Source organism: Dioscorea cayenensis, chromosome 16 (assembly GCF_009730915.1).
Source record: "Dioscorea cayenensis subsp. rotundata cultivar TDr96_F1 chromosome 16, TDr96_F1_v2_PseudoChromosome.rev07_lg8_w22 25.fasta, whole genome shotgun sequence".
NCBI classification, from domain to species: Eukaryota; Viridiplantae; Streptophyta; class Magnoliopsida; order Dioscoreales; family Dioscoreaceae; genus Dioscorea; species Dioscorea cayenensis.
Window position 1 is genome coordinate 17,858,200 of NC_052486.1, and position 20,616 is coordinate 17,878,815.

The following is a 20,616-nucleotide window of genomic DNA, read 5'->3' on the forward strand; positions in this document are numbered from 1 at the left end:
ATTATGCTTCCTTGTTCCCAACAACAAGTTTATCTCATAGAACTTAATTAATGGTGAACCAAAATTATAGAGAGCTTCAGTCATGTGAGCTTCAGCAAAATAAGCTTGATATTCTTCAGGATTCTGCAAAATATAGATAAGAGTCTCTCTCAGCTCTAACAACATCATCAATGCATCGAAGATGCTTAGTTAAGCTAGAATCTATTTTAAGTGAGTAGCAATATTATAGTCTTGTATCTTAGAAGTAGAGGTCTTCTGTTATTGTGTGATATCTTCATTGATGTCAATTGCTTTCTTCTTTCCCTCATCTTTTGTTCCACGTGCTTGCTCCAGGAGCCTTCTCACACTTTTAATCATTAGAGGTTCTTCTTTTTCATTAGAAAAATTGTACCTGCCATTGAATCTTTCTTTAAATGTCAAGTTATAGCATGTACTTGATAGCTAAAGGTATTCTTTGGATAAGTTTGTAGCACCAAACTTGACTGCTTTCTGTGACCAGACTTTTGAATCCACAATGATCTTCTAATGCATGCCCTTATAAACAATGAAAAGGACAATAGTTGGGGGTGATTCTTCCTGCATGGAGTGACATCCCCTTTGGCCTTTGGAGGCAATAGTCCCCTCCTCAATCATCTTCTAAAACAACTTGTGGAATTTTATTCCTTCTTAGAATGAAACTTTGGTCTTCTACATTTCTCTAAATTTGAGGTTCATTTATCCGTTTCATTATGTCTTCTTAATCCTCTCTATGCTGAGATTGTTACTCGTTCATGCTTGAGAAAGCACATGTACTATCCATAACTCCAGATTCATTCCAAGAAATATCATATTTTAGGGACATGAGGCTTCCTACAGACTATAGGTAGGGATGCCAATGAGGTGGGGATTCACCGGGGGATACATTCCCCGGCCCTAAACATGAATACAAAGAATTTTTTTTCCCATCCCCATCTCGCTGGGATTTTTCATGTTCGAGGATTCCTCAGCCCCAAATTTCTACTCCCATCCCTGACCCCGGCCCCGAACCCGACCCAGAACCCGAATACAGGGAATTTTTTTCCCCGTCCCGCGGGGATTTTTCGGGTTCAAAGATTCCCTCGGTCCCGATTAATAAATTAAAATATTATTATTATTTAAAATAAAATTTATAGAAATATTTTATAAAAATGCTATAAAAATTTTTAATAATTGAGAAACTCATTTACAAATATGACCTAACACAAAATGCCAACATACACAGTCACCAATAAATCATTAGCATTATATGAGAAATTATATATAGCTTTTAGGTATTAGAAAGGGTGTCCCAATAAATCCACACAATATTGGTTCAACCCTCTCCTGCTCTCCAACGGACTCTAGAACTAATTAAAATAAAACATTGTCAAATTGACAATAATACAATGACTAGGAAATTGTTCACAACAGTACGCACCCAATCTAATAACACTTGACAAAGTTCAAGTAACATGATCCAATGTGCAGCTCTCCTTCCTCATCATATAAATTAATTTATCAACCAATTATTGGTATAAAAAGAACTCCTGCTTAAATGCTTGTAAACATTTGAATAACCAACTAGAACTATAATATTAGGCAAGCAAATACAATTACAAATCTGTAAACCTAGACAGATGTCATATATATAGAACAAAATGCAAATGCTAGGCCCCTAACAAAAATTACACATTTAGTTTAGGATTGTTTTAGAAGATCGAACAAATATAATCACACATTTGAATCCCAGACAGATGACACTTCCTATAACAAAACACAAATTCCAAGGCCCTTAACATAATTGCACAATCAACTTTCCTCCACTATAATATTTGGGTTGATTTAGGAGATCAATAGAGGAACAAAATACCCGTTCTCATTGCCAATTTAGTCACGGTACCAAACAACACCATTATTCCACATGTTACCAATCAAATATGCATTCATCATCCACACAGAACACAACTAAGATGTGTATATCAAGTAATCATCCCAATTCCAATTTCAAACAGGTATGCTCCGAACTCAACACACCCATGTCACTATTATCAATGCAACCAAAAAAATCACATAAGAAAATCACAAAAAACTTAAAAGGTTTATGTCCTAAAATGAGACCATAGAGAGCAAGTGCTTTAGCAAAAATGAGAATAAGAATCATGGCAACAAACAACTTTGGCTGCTAAGCGTTAGCCCTGCATGAGCATCAACAGAAAGCCATGAATAAAAAAGGTTCATATTAGTAGAAATTATTTTTAAATAAACATCTATATTATTAAAGTAAATTAAAAGGGTTCATATTATCATCCATGACCATATAGTATAATTTAAAATTTACCTTTATTCATTCCAACTCTTCTTCACTCTCAAAATCTTCATTAACGGTGTGTCTGTTTAGAGGTATATGATGTTACTTGTAACTTCAAATACCTTACTTTTGAAATACCCTGTTTCATTTGTTACTTTTCAAAAACCTTGTGTAACTTGAAATACCGCAGTGAATGTATTTAGACTTATGCCCAAATTGGGCATAAGTCCAAATCCTTGTAATTGGAAACACCACGTGATTACTAACAGCTTGAGGGCCAGAAGATAACTCTAGCCATCTCCATCTTCAACAAGATTTTTCTTATCACTTCTCCAACTTCATCATCTCCAATTTTTTTTCCCTCATTGAAGTAATAGCAGATCATGTAGCAAATCTTGTCATTTCTCCTTCTATCCTAAAGTTTTATAATTTTACTATTTCATTTTTCATGCAACTTCTTTTTTTCCTCATTGAGATCCTCTTCATCATTTCAAAGATGTTTTTATGAAATCTTGCAGATCTAAAGTTGTAGATCTAAAGTTTATCCTCACCAAGATCTCTTCATTGTTTCTCCTTCTTCCTATAAGATCTATTATTTTGTTTATTTTATTTCACTTTATTTGGTGATTTTTAACATGTTTGTATAAATTATTGTAGATCTAACGGTTATCTTCATCAATTTCACTTGACAGTTCTCATCTCGGTGAGGTTTGGTGTGGTTAGAGATATTTTTTTCAAATATTTCTTTATATTCAAAGATTATTATTTTTTTAAAATATTTTCTTATCTTCAAGAATCTAGCATATGATCTTATCTTGATTGACATTTAAAATGGTTATGTGTAAATTTTGGATGATTATGTTGTGTTTTTTTGGGTAATGTTTGTTTTATCTCTTTGGAATAATGATATGATAGCTTAATTTTGAGTTCGAAGTTGCTTGGGCACATAAGAACTGATTGATATTTAAAAATGGTTTTGTTTGTTTTCTCTCTTTGGCATTGTTTGTTAATTTTGAGTTTGATCTATTGTTGTGACTTAATTGATGGTGGTATTATTATGCCTTTGCCAAAATCTAGATGGTGCTTGATAATTTTGTTGCCATTGGATAGCAGTTTCTCACACACAAATTATCAAATCATACTGATTGTCTGCATAAGCATTTGATCTCTTTCTATGAAAATATGCATACTTCATACAATATGACCAGTTTCTTAGTGGAGTGCAATCAGTCAATTTGTGATGGTAATTCTTGTTAATTAGAAAGTTCTATTGGTGCCATGTAGTATTATAAGGATTGAAGTTGAAGAAAATGATTCCATTAACCATCAATATAGCCGTGAGTATAATTGGTTGTTTCTTCTAGTAGTCTAATACCATAAAAAAAAAGTTAAAGAAAAAGAATTATACATCTCCACAAAACAAGAAATTCATTCACATAAACTTGATTGAAGTTTAAATATTGGCAATTCTTGGTATAATTTCTTGAATTCAATCTGTTTGTAGGAGAACATAAATATGCTAAACTTTGACATGCTTGCATGAGAACACAAATTGTACTAAACTTTGGTCTGTTTGCAACATAACTGTATATGCTAATATACTCGCTTAATAGCTCAATGTTAAATAGGGGTTAATAATTAGATTTAGTTATTGTGTTTCACAGCCTATCAACCAACACACATTGACACCATTATCAAACCTCTCTATCATAAACAATGCATACATCTACTCTATCACTTTTATAACCCTTTAGTCATACATTCTCATGTGCTCATTCTGATTTTGATTATCTTTTGATTTGTGGCTATTGATTGGGTTCCTCTTGTGCATGTGTAGCCATTTATACAATGTTTTTTTGTTTATAATGATTGGGTTGCTCTTGTGCATTGCATTTGCTTTTAATCTTTGTATTTTTAAAGATTGTAGATGCCTTTGAATGACAAAAGGGATAAGTTGTATGCCATGCGGGCTATATTTTTAGTTGCGGCTTATGCTGTCACTTTCACTACAGCAATTTTGTGTTTTGGCGGCATTTTATTGGCGGCGTTTATAATAAACGCCGGAATATCTACGGCGTTTTCACCATAAAATGCCACAAAAGCTCTTGCTAGTATTGAAGAATTAGACATTTGCGGCATTTTAAGTTAGAACGCCGGCGTTGGTTTTCGATTCGCGGCGTTTATGATTTAAACGCCGGTAATGTGCATGCGCGCAAATGCTGGAAACTGATGGCGCGAAAAATTTGAGAACATCAGTGGCATTTATGTTGTAAAACGCCGGGAGTTTAAGCATGATATGGTGGCATTTTTGTATAAAACGCCGGGAATGTACACTTAATTTGATGGCGTTTGTGTAGAAAATGCCGGTAAGTTGTCTTATTTTTCTGTAATTTAGGTCATCTTCTTCATCTTATCGCTGCCCCCAAAATTCCCAATTCCAGCTCCGCATCACCGTCTCCATTGCCAAAGTATCCAATCGTGCATCCAATCGTCCATCAGTCTCCATTACCTAGTCTAGGTTATCTTCTCCATCGTGCGTCCTCTCCTGTTAGCTCGCATCCAAATCCCCATTGCCGCGCATCCTCTTGTTAGCTCGCCGGTGCATGACGCTCAATCCCATCGTATCCCCACAGTCCAAAGGTATCACTCTTCTATTCTTTGTCTTTTGATCCCTATAAAGCCTAATAGTATTTATTCAATATTTTCCTTATTGAATGTGTGATTTTGTGATCCTTTTTTTTTCTATATATGTATTCTAAGAACCAAGTTGATTGGCTTCGCGATTGGACGGCTTGGGAGTCTTGTGCTTGATTCCTTCTCAGAGGCCTGCTGCATTGACGAGATCGCCAGGACTACAAAAGGTTTCAGCTTGTGCTTTTCTTAATTTTGTTATTAAATCCTTTATTTCTTGTGATGTTTGGTTTTTGATGTTGAGTTTTTTCTATAATTTTGGTTCTTTGTTCTTTGATTCTTTGGTTTGAGAAGTGTGTGAACAAGGATTTGGTTTGGTTTCTTATTGATTGGTGAAGTGCTCTTAGTTTTCTGGTAATCTGTTTTTTTAAGGTATACCTCCAGAGCACAGATCTGGTTCCAACATTCATCCTAGTACCGCACAACATTAAGTAAAAACAGTTCCAAACGGATGAATAATAAAATTATCTCTTCATATATTTTCCGGTCCAAGACAGTTGTTATTCTTTTATTTGCAGAATAGCTAAGTGGTCCCTGTAGGATGTAGAGTGTAATAATTCACTAAGATCTGGACATTATTAATTCAATTGGGAACATTAGCATGGTAACTAACTAACCTTCATTTTCCTCTGCAAGAGCAAAGATATTGTGTCTGCATGAAGCTTAAATAAAGTGCTTCTTGTAGTAGAGCTAGTGGAAATCGACCCTCAAGCTTCCGTGATTTTCTTTTAAAGTATTTTCTGCATGTAGGATTTTAGTCTCCACACCATGAATGTTCTCCTCGAAGTCTTTAATTTGAGTAATTATAGATTCAGCTTTCTCTTGATCTTGATTTATGCTTTCCCTAAGCTGTATACCAGAAAATTAAGAGGTCGACGCAAAATGAGAAATGTAAAGTTTGATACATCATATTCTGCAAAGTTTTACATATCATGGTATCGAACAAGCAACCCATTATGCACTCACCACAAAGTAAATCATCAAGTATTGTTTTCCTAATAATTGATAATAACAAAAATGTGGAACTTCCACTAACATTCAAAGTGTAAGGGGGGCATAATAAGGCAAGAAAGCATGTTCAACAAAGTTAAGAAAAATAAAGCTAAACTAGCAGGAACAATGAATAGTCCTGAATAGAGTCCAAAGTCTTCCAAAAGAAAGAAGAAAAAAAAAATCAATAACTTGCGGAGGTTAAATTTGTTCAACAAGCCAACTACTTGAACAAGTTAAAGATAACATATAATAATAATTATTATCACTGGAAAAGCAAAAGAATAGCATTCATGAGTCATTCCACAAGTTAATGATAGAATGGCCAAGCACTATACAAGTCATGGACAAAAGTCGATATTCATGAAACATTCGGGTTCCCCCAAAGTCCATTAAACAGTCCCTACGTAACAAACTTTACACAAATCATCCCTCAAGAGAAATCACTCGAATCTCATGCCATATGGCATACGTGTTGGAATCAATTGTAAGAGGTTCGTCCTCGTCTTGATATATAAGCCTTTGTTTTTTTGCATAAGCACAAAAATTTTTAATTGAAGTCAACCACAAATTGGAATCCCATTTTTCCCACCTCATAGAACTCGACAAGAGACAATGTTTGCAATAGTACCTGAGGATATGATAGCCATAACAAAACATGGTTTTTACAAAACAGCTTTGTTTCAGATCCAATTCCGACTGGATCATGAGCTACTTTAGACTGGTTCGGAACAATTGTAATAATAATCTATCTAACTACAGTCCACATTTAGCTTAATTTGTGAAGTTATACTTGCACTTTTAGTAAACAAATCTTAAGCTATCCAAAAGTATACATTTTGAGTTATTTAGAATTTGAGTTGGTCTACATCATCAATCACCAACTAATTATATGTCCAACATTTAGCCAAGATCATAGAATTAAACTATTAATTGGATTAATTCTTCTATAATCCCCATGGCATTAACCAAAAAGGTTCTTTTTCACTAATGAAAGAATGTTGGTCAGTAACTCAATGGAAATATCTTTAATTAACAAAAAAAAAAAAGATGATGTAGTTAATTTTCATGTGCTGATGGGCTGTCTCTCACATTCTTTATTTTTCCCTCAAGTTTAGTCTGATGATGCACACATCGTTTGTCAGCTTCCATGACCTAATTTGATTAAGTCATGAACTGCCTTTTATAATCCTGATTGTTTGGGTGAAGTTTTCATGGACAAAATAATTAGATTGTTTTGCAGCACTGTTTGGATATTTTTGGTTTTATTTGTGGAATATAACAATAATCCTGATTGAGCACATGTTGTGGAAACGTTTAGCTCGTGTGAAGCTCAATCTATGTTTTTAAAGAGCTTTTACGGTTTCTTCTTTTTAAATTTTTTTTAATGAGAAACACAGGGCTTCTAAGTTCTAAAAAAATGGAAATTGCTTATTTTATAAAATAAGTATTTGAATTAAAATCATATTGTGTTCATAATTTTCCTAAAAGTGTGCTTGGAGAATAGTAGGAAATTATTTCTAGGAGATATATATTTATTTTGAATGAGGTAAAAATAAAATATGAATATATTTATTCATTTATTTAGAATGGTGACGTGTTAGGTTTTTTGTGCATGATATCAGCTAGAGTGCTTGATCTGCTTTTTTTCTCACATCAACCTACATTTCAACACCATTCCTTCTGAACAAAAATAATAATTTTAATGTATAGACGGTGAACCATCAGGACTAACTTTAACAATATACAATGTTCCGGTGTTAGTTTTGAATAACTTAAAAGTTTAATGAGAGTACTTTTTGAATGGCTATAATTTTATGATGATTTTTAATCAAACCTTTCTGCAATGCAATAAGTTCTCTCAATTAATTTATTATCAAGCAATCAAACAAAGGTATGTTTAAAATAAATCTAATTCAAACCAATATAATCAACGAAGATAACTAACTCTATTCCAATTTCACTTTATTCTTTTCTCTGTTTCATCCATATCCTATATAAATATTGGCATTGTAAGAATATTTGAGCTTAGCGTTGAATAAATCCCCCTGCGAATATAATTCACTATCAAAGTTAATATAAGTTTCATATCTCTCATATTATTATAAGCAGTCCAGTGTTGTCTCAACAACTTCAAATTTTCATGTCCCCTTGCCTTGTTCTTGATGATCCATCAACCTCTCTCATATTTATCTTTTTACTATATTTTTTGTGTCCTCTTATTTTTAGATGTGCGAATAGACTTTCATCAGATATAAGATTATATAGTTTAGACTATGTATATTTATTTAAGTGAGTGGATTTAAGTAATCTCTTGATTGTTTGAACAAATTTATCTGCGATGTTCTATCATTTCTATTGTTTCCTATCCACTATTGAAAACATTGTACTGGTTTCGAACTGAAGAACATATAAAGGTACAAAAATATTTGATTTATTAAGCCTAACTTTAATTTTGTAATGAACTTGCGACCAATTGAAATGGTTTGCACATTACAATTGTAAGCATTGTATTAACTTCATTGATGGTAAACAGTGATGGATAAGAGTTGGATGCATAAGTCAAGATTGTCTAATGAGTATGCAGAAGGAGTGGAGACATTTCTTGATTTCGCGTTTAATAAGTCAAGTGAAGACAACATGATTGTTTGTCCTTGTGTAAAGTGTGCGAATGTTCATTGGCACACACGAGAAGTAGTGGAAGAACATTTAATGTGTGATGGAATTCTACTGGGTTACACTTGTTGGTTCTTCCATGGGGAGCGTGCTCCTTCTTCAACATCTAATTTGGATGACATAATTACAATGCCTCCGAGCTCCAGTCATCCTACTTCAACCTTTCATAGTAGCCATGGCGCCATGGGAGAATTGTTACGTGATGCTTTTAACATCCGTCATGATGTTCATGGGGGCATTGAACCTAATATTGGAGATGTCAATGATGAAGGCCACGACGAGGCAGGCGAGGAAGAACTTCCTACAGAAGCGGCAAAGTTCTACAAGTTACTTGAAGATATGAATGAGAAACTTTATGATGGATCGAAGCATTCAAGGCTGTATTTTTGCATTCGCCTCTTCCACCTAAAATGCATATGTGGGATGACCGGAAAAGCTCTCGATTACCTAATTGAGTTTTTGAAAGAATTTTTCCCAGCCGCTGCGATTCCTACAAATAGTCATGAATCTAAGAAGTTTATCAAAGACTTAGGACTTGGTTATGAAAAAATTCATGCTTGCCCTAATGATTGTATGCTCTATTGGAGTGATAAAGAAAATCAGCAAGCTTGTCTTGTTTGTGGCACTTCTCGTTGGTTGTCCACTGAATCTAACCAAACTTCCAATGATAATGATGAATTGGTCCACAAAAGACCAGCGAAGGTTTTGCGTTATTTTCCTATCATCCCAAGATTACAGAGAATATTCATGTCGTCAAGGACTTCTGGAGATATGACTTGGCATGTTGATGGTCGTACAGAAGATGGGTGTTTGAGGCATCCTGCTGACGCTGAAGCATGGAAAATGTTTGATACGAGATATCCAGACTTTGCTTCTGATCCTCGAAATATTAGGCTCGGACTTTCCTCTGATGGTTTTAACCCATTCAAGTTACTGAGTACTTCTTATAGTACATGGCCGGTGGTGTTGATTCCTTACAATTTGCCACCGTGGAAAGGGATGAAGCAATCTTCTTTCATCTTATCCATGATTATCCCTAGAGTTAATGGTCCAGGAAATGACATTGACATCTACTTACAACCTCTAATCAAGGAGCTGAAGCAATTATGGGTTGGTGTTCAGACATATGATGCATCAAGGAGACAGAATTTCAATTTGTGAGCTGCTCTAATGTGGACAATAAATGATTTTCCTGCTTATGCAATTTTATCTGGTTGGAGCACAAAGGGGAAGTACGCTTGCCCTTGTTGTGCTGCAGAAACATCGTCAAGATGGTTATCCAATGGGCAAAAGTTTTGTTATATTGGACATCGACGGTGGTTAGCAGAAGATCATCCATATAGGCTCCAAAAACATTTATTTGATGGTACCTTAGAGCTACGTGAGGCTCCGCTATCTACAAGTGGGTCAGACATCTCGTTGATGTTAAATGATGTGCAATATAGCTATGGGAAACGAATGAAACAAAGGCAAAGAAAATCAAAGACTTCTAGTAACTCAAAGAAAAGACAGAGGCAAGAATCCAATTTTCAAGAAGATAGCGTCATGGACAACGAACAAGACGAATCACAAGAAGTAGATTTGTGGAAAAAGAGAAGTATATTTTTTGATTTACCATATTGGGAGCATCTCCTTCTGCGGCATAATCTAGATGTGATGCACATCGAGAAGAATGTTTGTGAAAATATTATTGGAACCATGCTTGATGTTGATGGCAAATCGAAGGATAATTTGAAAGCCAGACTTGATTTGGTAGATATAGGAATTCGTCATGTTCTTCATCCTGAATATCTTCCTAATGGAAGAACAAGGTTGCCTCCTGCTGTTTATTCAATGACAAAAGGGGAGAAGGATGTGTTTTGCCAAGTCTTGAAGGACATTAAAGTTCCGGATGGTTATTCCTCAAATATTTCAAGATGCGTGAACCAAAAAGACCGGAAGTTGCATTCTCTAAAATCACATGATTATCATATATTGCTCCATGATTTGCTCCCAATTGCTTTACGCTTATCATCATCAAAACAAGTAATATGTTCCATTTCCGAGCTTTGCAATATATTCAAAATTCTTTGTGGTAAGGTTCTCAATGTTGAAGAGCTTGACAAACTTCAATATCGAGCAGCGATGGTTTTATGTCAATTAGAGAAGATGTTCCCACCATCTTTCTTCACTATAATGGTCCATTTGCTTATTCACCTTCCATTGCAAGCTAAACTTGGTGGACCTGTCCATTACCGATGGATGTATCCAATTGAACGGTAACAATTTCCTACTATAGACTTAGTTATAATTAGTAAGAATTAAATTTATTTTTTAGTTGACATGACATACATGTTTTAGGTTCTTGTTGAAGTTAAAGAACTATGTGCGGAACAAGAGATATCCTGAAGGTTCTATTGCCGAAGGTTATTTGGCAGAGGAATGTGTGACTTTTTGTTCCCGATATCTGGAGGATGTTGAAACAATATTTGATAAACCATCAAGGAATTTGGGACAAGTTCATGATGAGGCACTCGGGGGAGCTTATTTATTTCATAGTCATGGACAACCAATAGGCAAATTTGAAATTGTAGAATTAGATGCTAAATCATTGGCACAAGCACATCGATATGTCTTATTACACCATGACGTTACTGTCACACTGCAATCGTAAGTGAAGCATTTCCATGTCTTTTAATTTTTATGGTATAAGTTTACAATTTGTATTGCAATTAATTGTAGTGAGTACAAGAATATCTTGAGACAACAAATGCGTGGTCGCCGTTCAACCGCTCGTGATGTTGATATGCAATTTACTAAGACTTTTCATGAATGGTTGGCGGAAGTTGTAAGTGCTGAAATTTAGAAGCTTCATACTCTATAAATTATTTGCTTTTTAATTACGTACATATATTGACGCAATTTCCTAGGTTTCTCGTGGAAGAGATGTGACCGAAGAAGTTAGGTTCCTTGCAAAAGGACCAAACCGAATTGTCAAGCGATTCAAAGGATATATCATCAATGGATTTCGCTTCCATACCAAATCTCGTGAGAGATTAAGGAGAACTCAAAATTCCGGATGCGTTGTTACTTCTTCAACAATGAGTTATGCAAGCGCAAGTGATGCTAACCCCGTGCAAGGAAATGTTGACTATTACGGGATTTTGAATGACATAATTGAGTTAGATTACTTTCAAAAATTCAAAGTTGTGTTGTTTCGATGTGATTGGGCTGATGTTACTAATAGTCGAGGTATCAAGAAAGATAAATATGGATTTACCATGGTGAATTTTTCTAGATTAATCCACACAGGTGCTAATGTCATTGATGAGCCTTTTGTATTTTCATCACAAGTGAAGCAAGTATTCTACAGTAAAGATCTCACCGAATGTGGATGGTATGTTGTGATACACAATCAAGCTAGGGAAGTGTATGACATGGGTGATGAATCGACAGAAAGTGGTCCTCGAACTGATTGTTTTCCTACTAGTAGTGAAGGACTTTTATCTTCTAATGATGATGAGCAATGGGTTCGTGAAGATGTCAATGAGGATGTTTATGCGACTTAATAAAAAGTAAATTACTTTGTCTTAGTACGATGAGTTATAATTTTCCAAATTCCTAATTTGTAGTGTGAGTTTTATGTACTCTTCTTAATTTATATTTTTTATTAGCTTTTGTTTAGCTAATCAAACTCATCTCAATGAGAAGCATCTTTTATTAGCTTTTGACCACACTAAATCAGCCTAACAATGACAAGCTTATGATATGGTTCATCGAAATGTGGTTGGGTTTTGTTTTTAATGATTGTGTGCTGTTGGCTTCATACGATATGTGATCCCTCAATAGTTAAAGATAGCTTTAGGAATTTTCAAGATCAAATTAATAATTTTTTAATGATTCATGTGATTTGTATAAAAATGTCTTGTTAGCTAATTTCCTTATAAAGGAAGATTTTTCAGCCTCACTAGTATAATACATTCTTTTGTATATCATTCTTTGCCTTTTGGAGATTTATTTAATGGATATCTGAAACCTTGTTGTTAGGGGCTTCGGCCAACATCATTGTTGCTGAAAATCTCATTCCCTATGTACAAATATTATTCATTGTTGCTTGGCCAACATCATGTGTTAAGTTAGTTACTAGTCAGATTCATTTTTAACCAGGTTTAGTGGTTAGGCTGATATTCAACCAAGGGGGGAGAATTGCATATTTGCATGTTTGAAAGTTTGCTGCTCTGTGCAAGAAAGTATCATGATAAATTACCTTTCTTGGTTTTCAAAGTTTTAATAACTGATATTTTTTACCCCTTACAAATCTTGATCAACTTGCTTGTGAAGCATTTTGTTTATTCTTGCTGTTGATGTACAAAGCTGGCATTATGGAGTTTAAAGATTCAGTTTTCCATTTGTAATAGGTACTGTGTTACTTCAACGAAGACATTGATTCCCTTTGCAAGGCACTATCAGATCCTTCAGATGAGGTACTATGTTGTAATTGTTGATATTGCTACAGAGCTCCTTTTAGTTATCAACTAAATTGTGTCTGACAAAAATGAATCAGTGACTTTTTCTGTGCAATTGCTTATAGCAATACCTTTTCGCTAATAGAAGTATCAGGGCCCGTTTGGATTGGATTTTTGTTTCCCCAAGTTCCATGTTTCTTTGCATAATTCAAGTAGTCTGTTTCTATATGCCTTTCCATTCTATTCAAAGTTTAAGTTGTTTTATGAAGTGCTTAATTTATCTGTCAGAAATTCAGCAGAATAACTGAAACTATATGCATTGCTGAATTCTTTTCAGGCTGTGTTTTTTATGTTCACAGAAATCATGTAACTTAAATTTTCCTTGTGACTTATTTAGTACTATAGAGCAGATTAAAATAAGGCCTTTTGTTGACACCCGTCTGTGGTTTTGTGTTATCTTTATTTAGTACCATAAAGACTTATTTTTATGGCTGTATCATTAACTTTTTCCCCTCATGCAGATCACTAAGTTTGGATCTATTAGTGTTTATTTTAAGCACTGAAATGTCTTGATCAAATTTTCCCACTTGCATCAGTAATTAATATTCTTGCAGAAAAATTTCTAAAACTATAATACTATGGGTAAGATGTGATTTCTAAAATGATTTTTTATTAGTTAAACTGTTAATTGAAAACTTGAGACAATTTGGCTTTTTACCTTCCACATTGTAATCTTTGCTGAGCATATTTTTGTGCTAACCATGTATTTTTTGTGGTTCTATTTTTGTCGTTGTTATTACTTCTGTTCTTTGGTGCCTCTACAAATAAATATCATATGACCACATTTCAAGCTAGTAGTTCCTGTTATAAATATCTGTGGTTAGTGTGAGCCACATTCATCCAACTTTGGAAGTTTGAAACACAGTGACATTTAAGCAGCAAATAAATATACATTGCTTTGCTTGCTCAGCTGCACATCCATTTTTGTTGTTTTTATGCTTCAATGTTACTTTTTAGCTGTTATCATTTAGTAATTAAATTATTTATTGTTTTTTTCAGATCTTTTAACGAAGGATTATAATTTTGATCAGAAGTTCACATTTGCACTGTTGGGAAATGCTAGGCTAGTAAGAATATTTGCCTTATTTTACAATGCATATGAGGCAGTATTTTATCTTGATAATATGTTTCTCACATCGTGGTTGATATTTTACATATTTTGGTTATATTTCAGAACAATTCATCTCTGTTTTTCTTTGAACTTTATGAGCTAATGATGGTTATATGCCAAATTTCTTTATAGGCTTGCAAAATATTATCCTTTTGCATAGTTAATTATGTGAGCATGATTGTTAATACTGCAATGTGTATTTTTTCTTCTTTCTTTATTTTCTATGGCACATTATTACTCTTCACGTATTGGCTGTGACATATGTATATTACTGGTTTTCTGAACTTTCTTGATATATTTTATAATTCTTTTTGTGTCACCCTATGAAGTTCCTGTTTTGCCTTTGTGAATTTTTTAGAATTTTGTCTTCGACGACTTGAAGCCAAATTTGTTTGTCTTCCCTAAGTTTTTCACAACAAAAGCTGAAGCTAATTCCAACAAATGGCTTTGTCACTCTCAAATTGGAAATTCTGTTAAAGGAAATAGTTATAGAAATTCTGTTAAATGCAAATGGAAATAACTTAAATTTTTTATGAGAAAACATTGAGTAAAGTTGATTGAGATTAGTGAGACTGTTGAGAATTAAGATAGCAAATCTTGGTGCTGATATGTCGAAATCCATTTCTGATGCCAATTATGATATTATGATTTTTTTGGTTTGTCATTGGTTATTGGTATTGTGGTCTATGGCACTAATATTTGATGTTGTTGGTTTCCTGGTTATGAGTATAACAGTTTGAATTCTGCGTGGCCAGCATGCTTCATCATTTTGTATCAACATTGTAGTGGTGATTGCATTGATTTGGCATTACCACTCGATGCTCTAGGTATGATTGTTTTGGCAAAATCAATTAGAACATGTGCTAATTGTTGATTGGCAACTTTTCCATTAATCTGCAACCATTGTTTATGCTGAGTGATGAAATAAATTTTATTGTTATCTATTTAGAATTTACTGTGAGCTTTAAACACAACCCCAAAATAGTTAGTATTAAGCTGCACTGCTTCTTGTTGTTGCGCTGCAAGGTTTAAAACACATTTTGTTTTTCCTAGCAATGGTTGTGCTAATTGTTGATTGGCAACTTCTTCATTAGTCAGCAACCATTGTTTATGCTTAGAGACGAAACAAATTTTATAGTTTTGTGTAGAATTTCTGTGAGCTTTAAACATGAGTCTAAATAGTTGGGACTAGTTGTTATTGTTGTTGTTGTTTAAACACATTTTGCTTTTCCTAGCAATGGTGGTGAATAATCTTGATAGTGCAACTTAGGACTAGTTTTTCACGTTTTTCAGGTGGGTTTCTTGAATTGAGTTGTAGATAAGATTGTGACATTGTTTGAATCTTTTCTGATTTGAGAGCAATAAAATGATGGAATCTCAATATTAAAAAGAAATTATTCTATCCTGTCATGTGTAACTTAAGAAACACACACTATGTTTTGTTTGCAAGGGTGGTGAAAGACCCAGGCCACATGTTCAAAGTAGGAATTAGTTGTCTTATGCAGCATTGTCCGTTATGTTTCTTAGTGCATGACATACTTAAAAGTCATAGATGTGTGTTTTTTTTTAAAAAAAAATCCTGTGAGCAGTTGAGTATGTGTTTGTCATGGTGCATGACATATTATTTCCAGCATATTTGCCAGGCTTCTTTCTGTCTGTTTGAAAACTAGTGTGTGATGATATTGAGATGGTTTGCTCTATTGTGTCATGGTTTGTGCTGTTGTTATCATTTAACTAACCATTTATTTATTTGGTTAAAATAATAAAATGTGAAAACAGATTAACATTTCATGTTTAGCTGTGAAGACCATTTTGTACTTCTGTGAACCTTCAGTTCCTTCTGTGAACCTGCTGTTGATAGAGATCAAGCTTGAAAGATGATTTGATTAATATATTGATATATTAGTAATTTCTTATGGACTAATAAAAATAATTTGTTTAATTATTTGATTAATATATTAGTAATTTCTTATTGACTAATTATATGTGCAAGTATTTCCTTTAATCGAACAATTGTTTCACATGCATGACATTTTCATTTCCTCATCACTTCATTCATGTATTTCTTGTCTTCTACAGAGTTGTGAGGTGCTAAATTACGCAAACATCATTCAAACATCTTTGTAAGGAAAATTTAGTGCAAGCAAACGGTAAATTCCTAGGAAACTTCCTGAATCTTGGAACCTTCCTGCATAAGCATGAATAGACAAAGCCATGTCAGGTTTACTATATAACATTACAAAAACATGAAACGTACCTAATAATTTTAGCAAATATATCATATGCTAAGGATTAGAGCAATTGGTTAACTTGAACATTTACTGATTAGTTATTATTCTTGTTTGATGTATACCTATCATTATGATGTGATGTAGACAACATCAAGATGCCAAGATCAAAACTGAAGGGTATGAAAGTAATCCGATCTCGAAACAAATACCGACCGTAATGTCGCTACAAGCAATGAAGTTGAGTTGTCAATCGCTCAAAATGCATGATGCTCAACCTCGCGACCTCAACTCATTCATCGACATCGATTCAAACCGTAATGGACATGATGAAAACCAAGACCATGGTAACATACTTGAAAATACCAGTGGAGTGGTTAATGTAAATACAGGTATTTTTTTGCAATTGATTTCTAAATACAACTTTTTAAGTAATGGATTAAACCATTTTGCCTTGACGAATGGGTACATGAATTGTTTTCAGCTTGACAATGCGGGCCAGAAAGGAAGAGGGACGTAACAACTTTGAAAGAGTTGTGGGCGCCGCCTCGTAAGAGAAAGTGTTGGTCAGTGCAAACCGGCTTGGACAACCAATTGGGCCTGAGGCACAATTGTTCTCTTCATTCATAGGTATGATCGCTAGATCTAGCCAGAAGATTGGTCTTCAATATGAGAGTTGGCATAAAGTGCCAAAAACATTGAAGGATGAACTATTAAACTTCATCGAGGTATATGTTTATGCTTAAATTTGTGTTATGCATAAGGTGCTCTTTATTTACAAAACAATCTTATTAAGGTCATAATATTTGGTTGAAATTATTTTTGGTTGTCAAATAGACACGCTTTGTTCTTGAAATCCCAAAAGACTATGTGCTTAAGTCTCTGGGAAAGAAATGGAGGGACAACAAACATGATTTGAAGAGAAAATATTTCAAAAGAGAGGATGGGCTGCAAGCAAATAAAGAGAAGCATCCAGAAGGGACTATTAGCTGGCAATGGGAATAGTTAGTCGATTTTTGGTTCTCGAGGAAAGGGGAGGTTCGAAAAATATATTGTTTATTTTAAATGTAATAATCATCGTATCTTACATATGTAACTTAATGTTCATGTTATTATGCAGGAATCAGAAAAAGTTGGGGTTTCCTCTAGAAAGCAACAAAAGTACACACACACTTCTGGTTCAAAAAGTTTCGCGAGAAAAGAAAAGGAAATGGTAAAAAAGTGTAAAGTCTTTCAAGATTCAATATTTGGCTATGTATGATTTTTTTCCAAAGAGTATGCTTTGATGGTAACCATTACTAATCTATATTTTCTTGGTTTAGGAGCTTAGAAGTGGAAGGAAAATAGGACGTTTTGAGTTTTTCAAAGCAACCCATACTAAAAAAGATGGGTCATATTTTAATAAAGAGACGGAAGAAATTATGGTACTAAGTTTTCACTCATTATTCTTCCTTCTATTGATTTCTTCAGAAATGACATTTGTGAAAAGCCATTTACATAAATGTAGGAAAAGGCAAATGAAAAACTATCTGAATATGAATCAATCGATGGGGATGAGGGAATGATTGAAACAGAAATTTTGACTCAAGTGATTGGAAAAGAACGACATGGGCGAGTAAGAGGGCTTGGATTAGGTCCTACACCTACTTCATATTACGGCCATTCAGCCAATCGTCGTCCAACAACATGTGATGGTCATTCATCTGATTGCATAGAATTTCGCCAACAGATGGATGAAAAGTTCCAAAAGATGGAAGATGAGCTTGGGCAAGAACGTGCTAATTACAATGCTCTTTTATACTTTCTTGCAACAAAGCAATTCCCGTGAGCGACTATCCCCCGCCTACCATAGGTGGTTCATCTTCTCAATCGCAGTATTTCAAACTTGTAAACTAGTAAATAGATAGTTTGGATATTTCCATAATCATAAGTTATTATTTCATTTATGTGTTTGTGTGTGTATGATTGGGTGATACTCTCTATAACTATCTAGTACTTATTTATTGGTCAAAACCCTAATAATTCTGCTGCAAATTATATTTTAAATATGTCATTGTAATTATTGCGTAATCAATGCATCGGATCTCGCACTCCTAACGCTAACACGACCGGGTCTAGTGTGCATGTTCGTGAAATTGTACATTAAACACTAAAAATGTCGTGTGTTTTGTTTAACACTAATACTCTAAATTATTCTTGCGTAATCGAAAGCCTCGCAACATTGATGCACTCTTAGGAGGTTCGATGATCAACACCGATGAATGTTGATATTTTTCCCAGTTTTTTATGAGATTTTATGTGAACTTTGAATGTTCTTGGTGTCTATGAGATTTTCTCACAATTATACCTATCATTTATATTTTGTTAAATACATGTGATTGTGAATGAGATTTAATATCTGTAAGTTGATTAAATTTATATATATTTGTGCCATTCACATACAATATTGTACATTATTTATTGATTTCATATTTCTTTTTTATTAATATATGGACAATCTTGAAGTTTAATTTGGGTTTTAGGTAATACTCAAATTTATTACAGGTATTAAATGCAAAAATCAAATATTACAGGATTTATCAAATTACCGGCGTTTTTAGTTAAAAACGCCGGCATAATCAACAAAACTATATTAAGATCGGTGTATTTTCGCGGTGTTTTATTCAGAAAATGCCGCCCCTCGGCGGCGTTTTACAACTAAAAACGCCGCCAATAAATCAAATATCATTATTAGACCTTTTTTTACCGGCGTTTATGTCGATAAACGCCGGACAATTGGTGGCATTTTATTGATAAACGCCGGAACATTGGTGGCGTTTTTTGTTGTTAAACGCCGGAAAATGTTGTGGCGTTTTGGTTAGTAAACGCCGGAATATTAGTGGCGTTTATTTGTTAAACGCCGGTAAATTCGGGCTACTCTCGAAGAATCGGTTTCAACATTGCCGGCGTGTTATGGCCAAACGCCGCTAACAGTAGTGGCGTTTTAATACTATAAACGCCGCTACTTCAATGACGTTAGTTTGCCCGGCGTTTTCCCCGGCGTTTTCCAAACTCGCCATGGAGTGATTTACTGGCGTTTATAAACGCCGCTAAAGGTCAATAAAAACGCCGGTAAAGAGCTAATTTGCTGTAGTGATGATATGATAAACCAAACTTTTGGCCATCATACTAATCTATAAATCATGAAAACTCTCTTAAGTTCTTCACCAATGTTTAGGATTGGGGTGAAATATTTTGGCTTGTGTAACAAGTTGCAATATCAGAAGTGGAAACATATTTTTCCATTTACATGGCATGTACAATACAACACCAACTCAAACAATAAGTTCATTCGAATATTAAAGTTTAATGCATTGGAGTATTACTCAATGGTTTTTTTTTAATTCCCATCTAAATAATCGATATAAGTGTGATAATCTACAAAACTACAATGTGGTTGAACTAATGAATGGGATCATGTATAAATTAATCTATTGACAAAACACATTAGCAATTCGTAGATAATTATCAAACATAAGCAAATATGATGGTGATGAAAACCCACCAGAATCTGCTAGAAATATTGATCACAAAGCAAATATTCTACAAGGATAAGAACTCAAATACAAGGATGCATAAGAGATGCGAAGAGGTCCCATGCTAGTAGATCCATAAGAATATCTCTTGAATGTCCAGTATGCCATATGCTATAAGTGAGCATGCTCAAAATTTAGCAAACATTATAATGGCAACAATGTCAAGAATGCAACTCATCAATCCATATGTGTACTTTACTAACTTAAAAGTATAAACATCAATTATCACCTAATTGCAAGATCTTTTCATAGCATCCGTAGGTTTGCATATAGTTTTGATTTTTTTTTTTTTTACTAATAGGCGACTAGAGCCCCCCATTTAAGGGATTATCAAAGGGACAGACAAGTACGGAGGTGCACCAATTACGGTGGCTTACAAACCTCCTAGAAAAAAATCCCCTGGCCTGCAACTTTGAAGGAGTGAAAACCACTGTTTCTCCCATAAGAGACCCACACACAGGCCGTAAACCAGGGGTGGAGCCACCTATACTAGAAAGGGGTAATTGCCCCTCTTTAGTTTTGAAAAAAAAATTAT

General features: G+C 34.2%; 1 protein-coding gene across 1 annotated transcript; it reads left to right on the top strand.

The window, feature by feature from the left end:
* Positions 1-8,524: 8,524 nt before the first annotated feature.
* LOC120278575 lies at positions 8,525-9,823 on the top strand. The gene has a single exon (XM_039285324.1). It carries the CDS (start codon positions 8,525-8,527, stop codon positions 9,821-9,823), a length of 1,299 nt encoding a protein of 432 aa, XP_039141258.1.
* Positions 9,824-20,616: the final 10,793 nt, after the last annotated feature.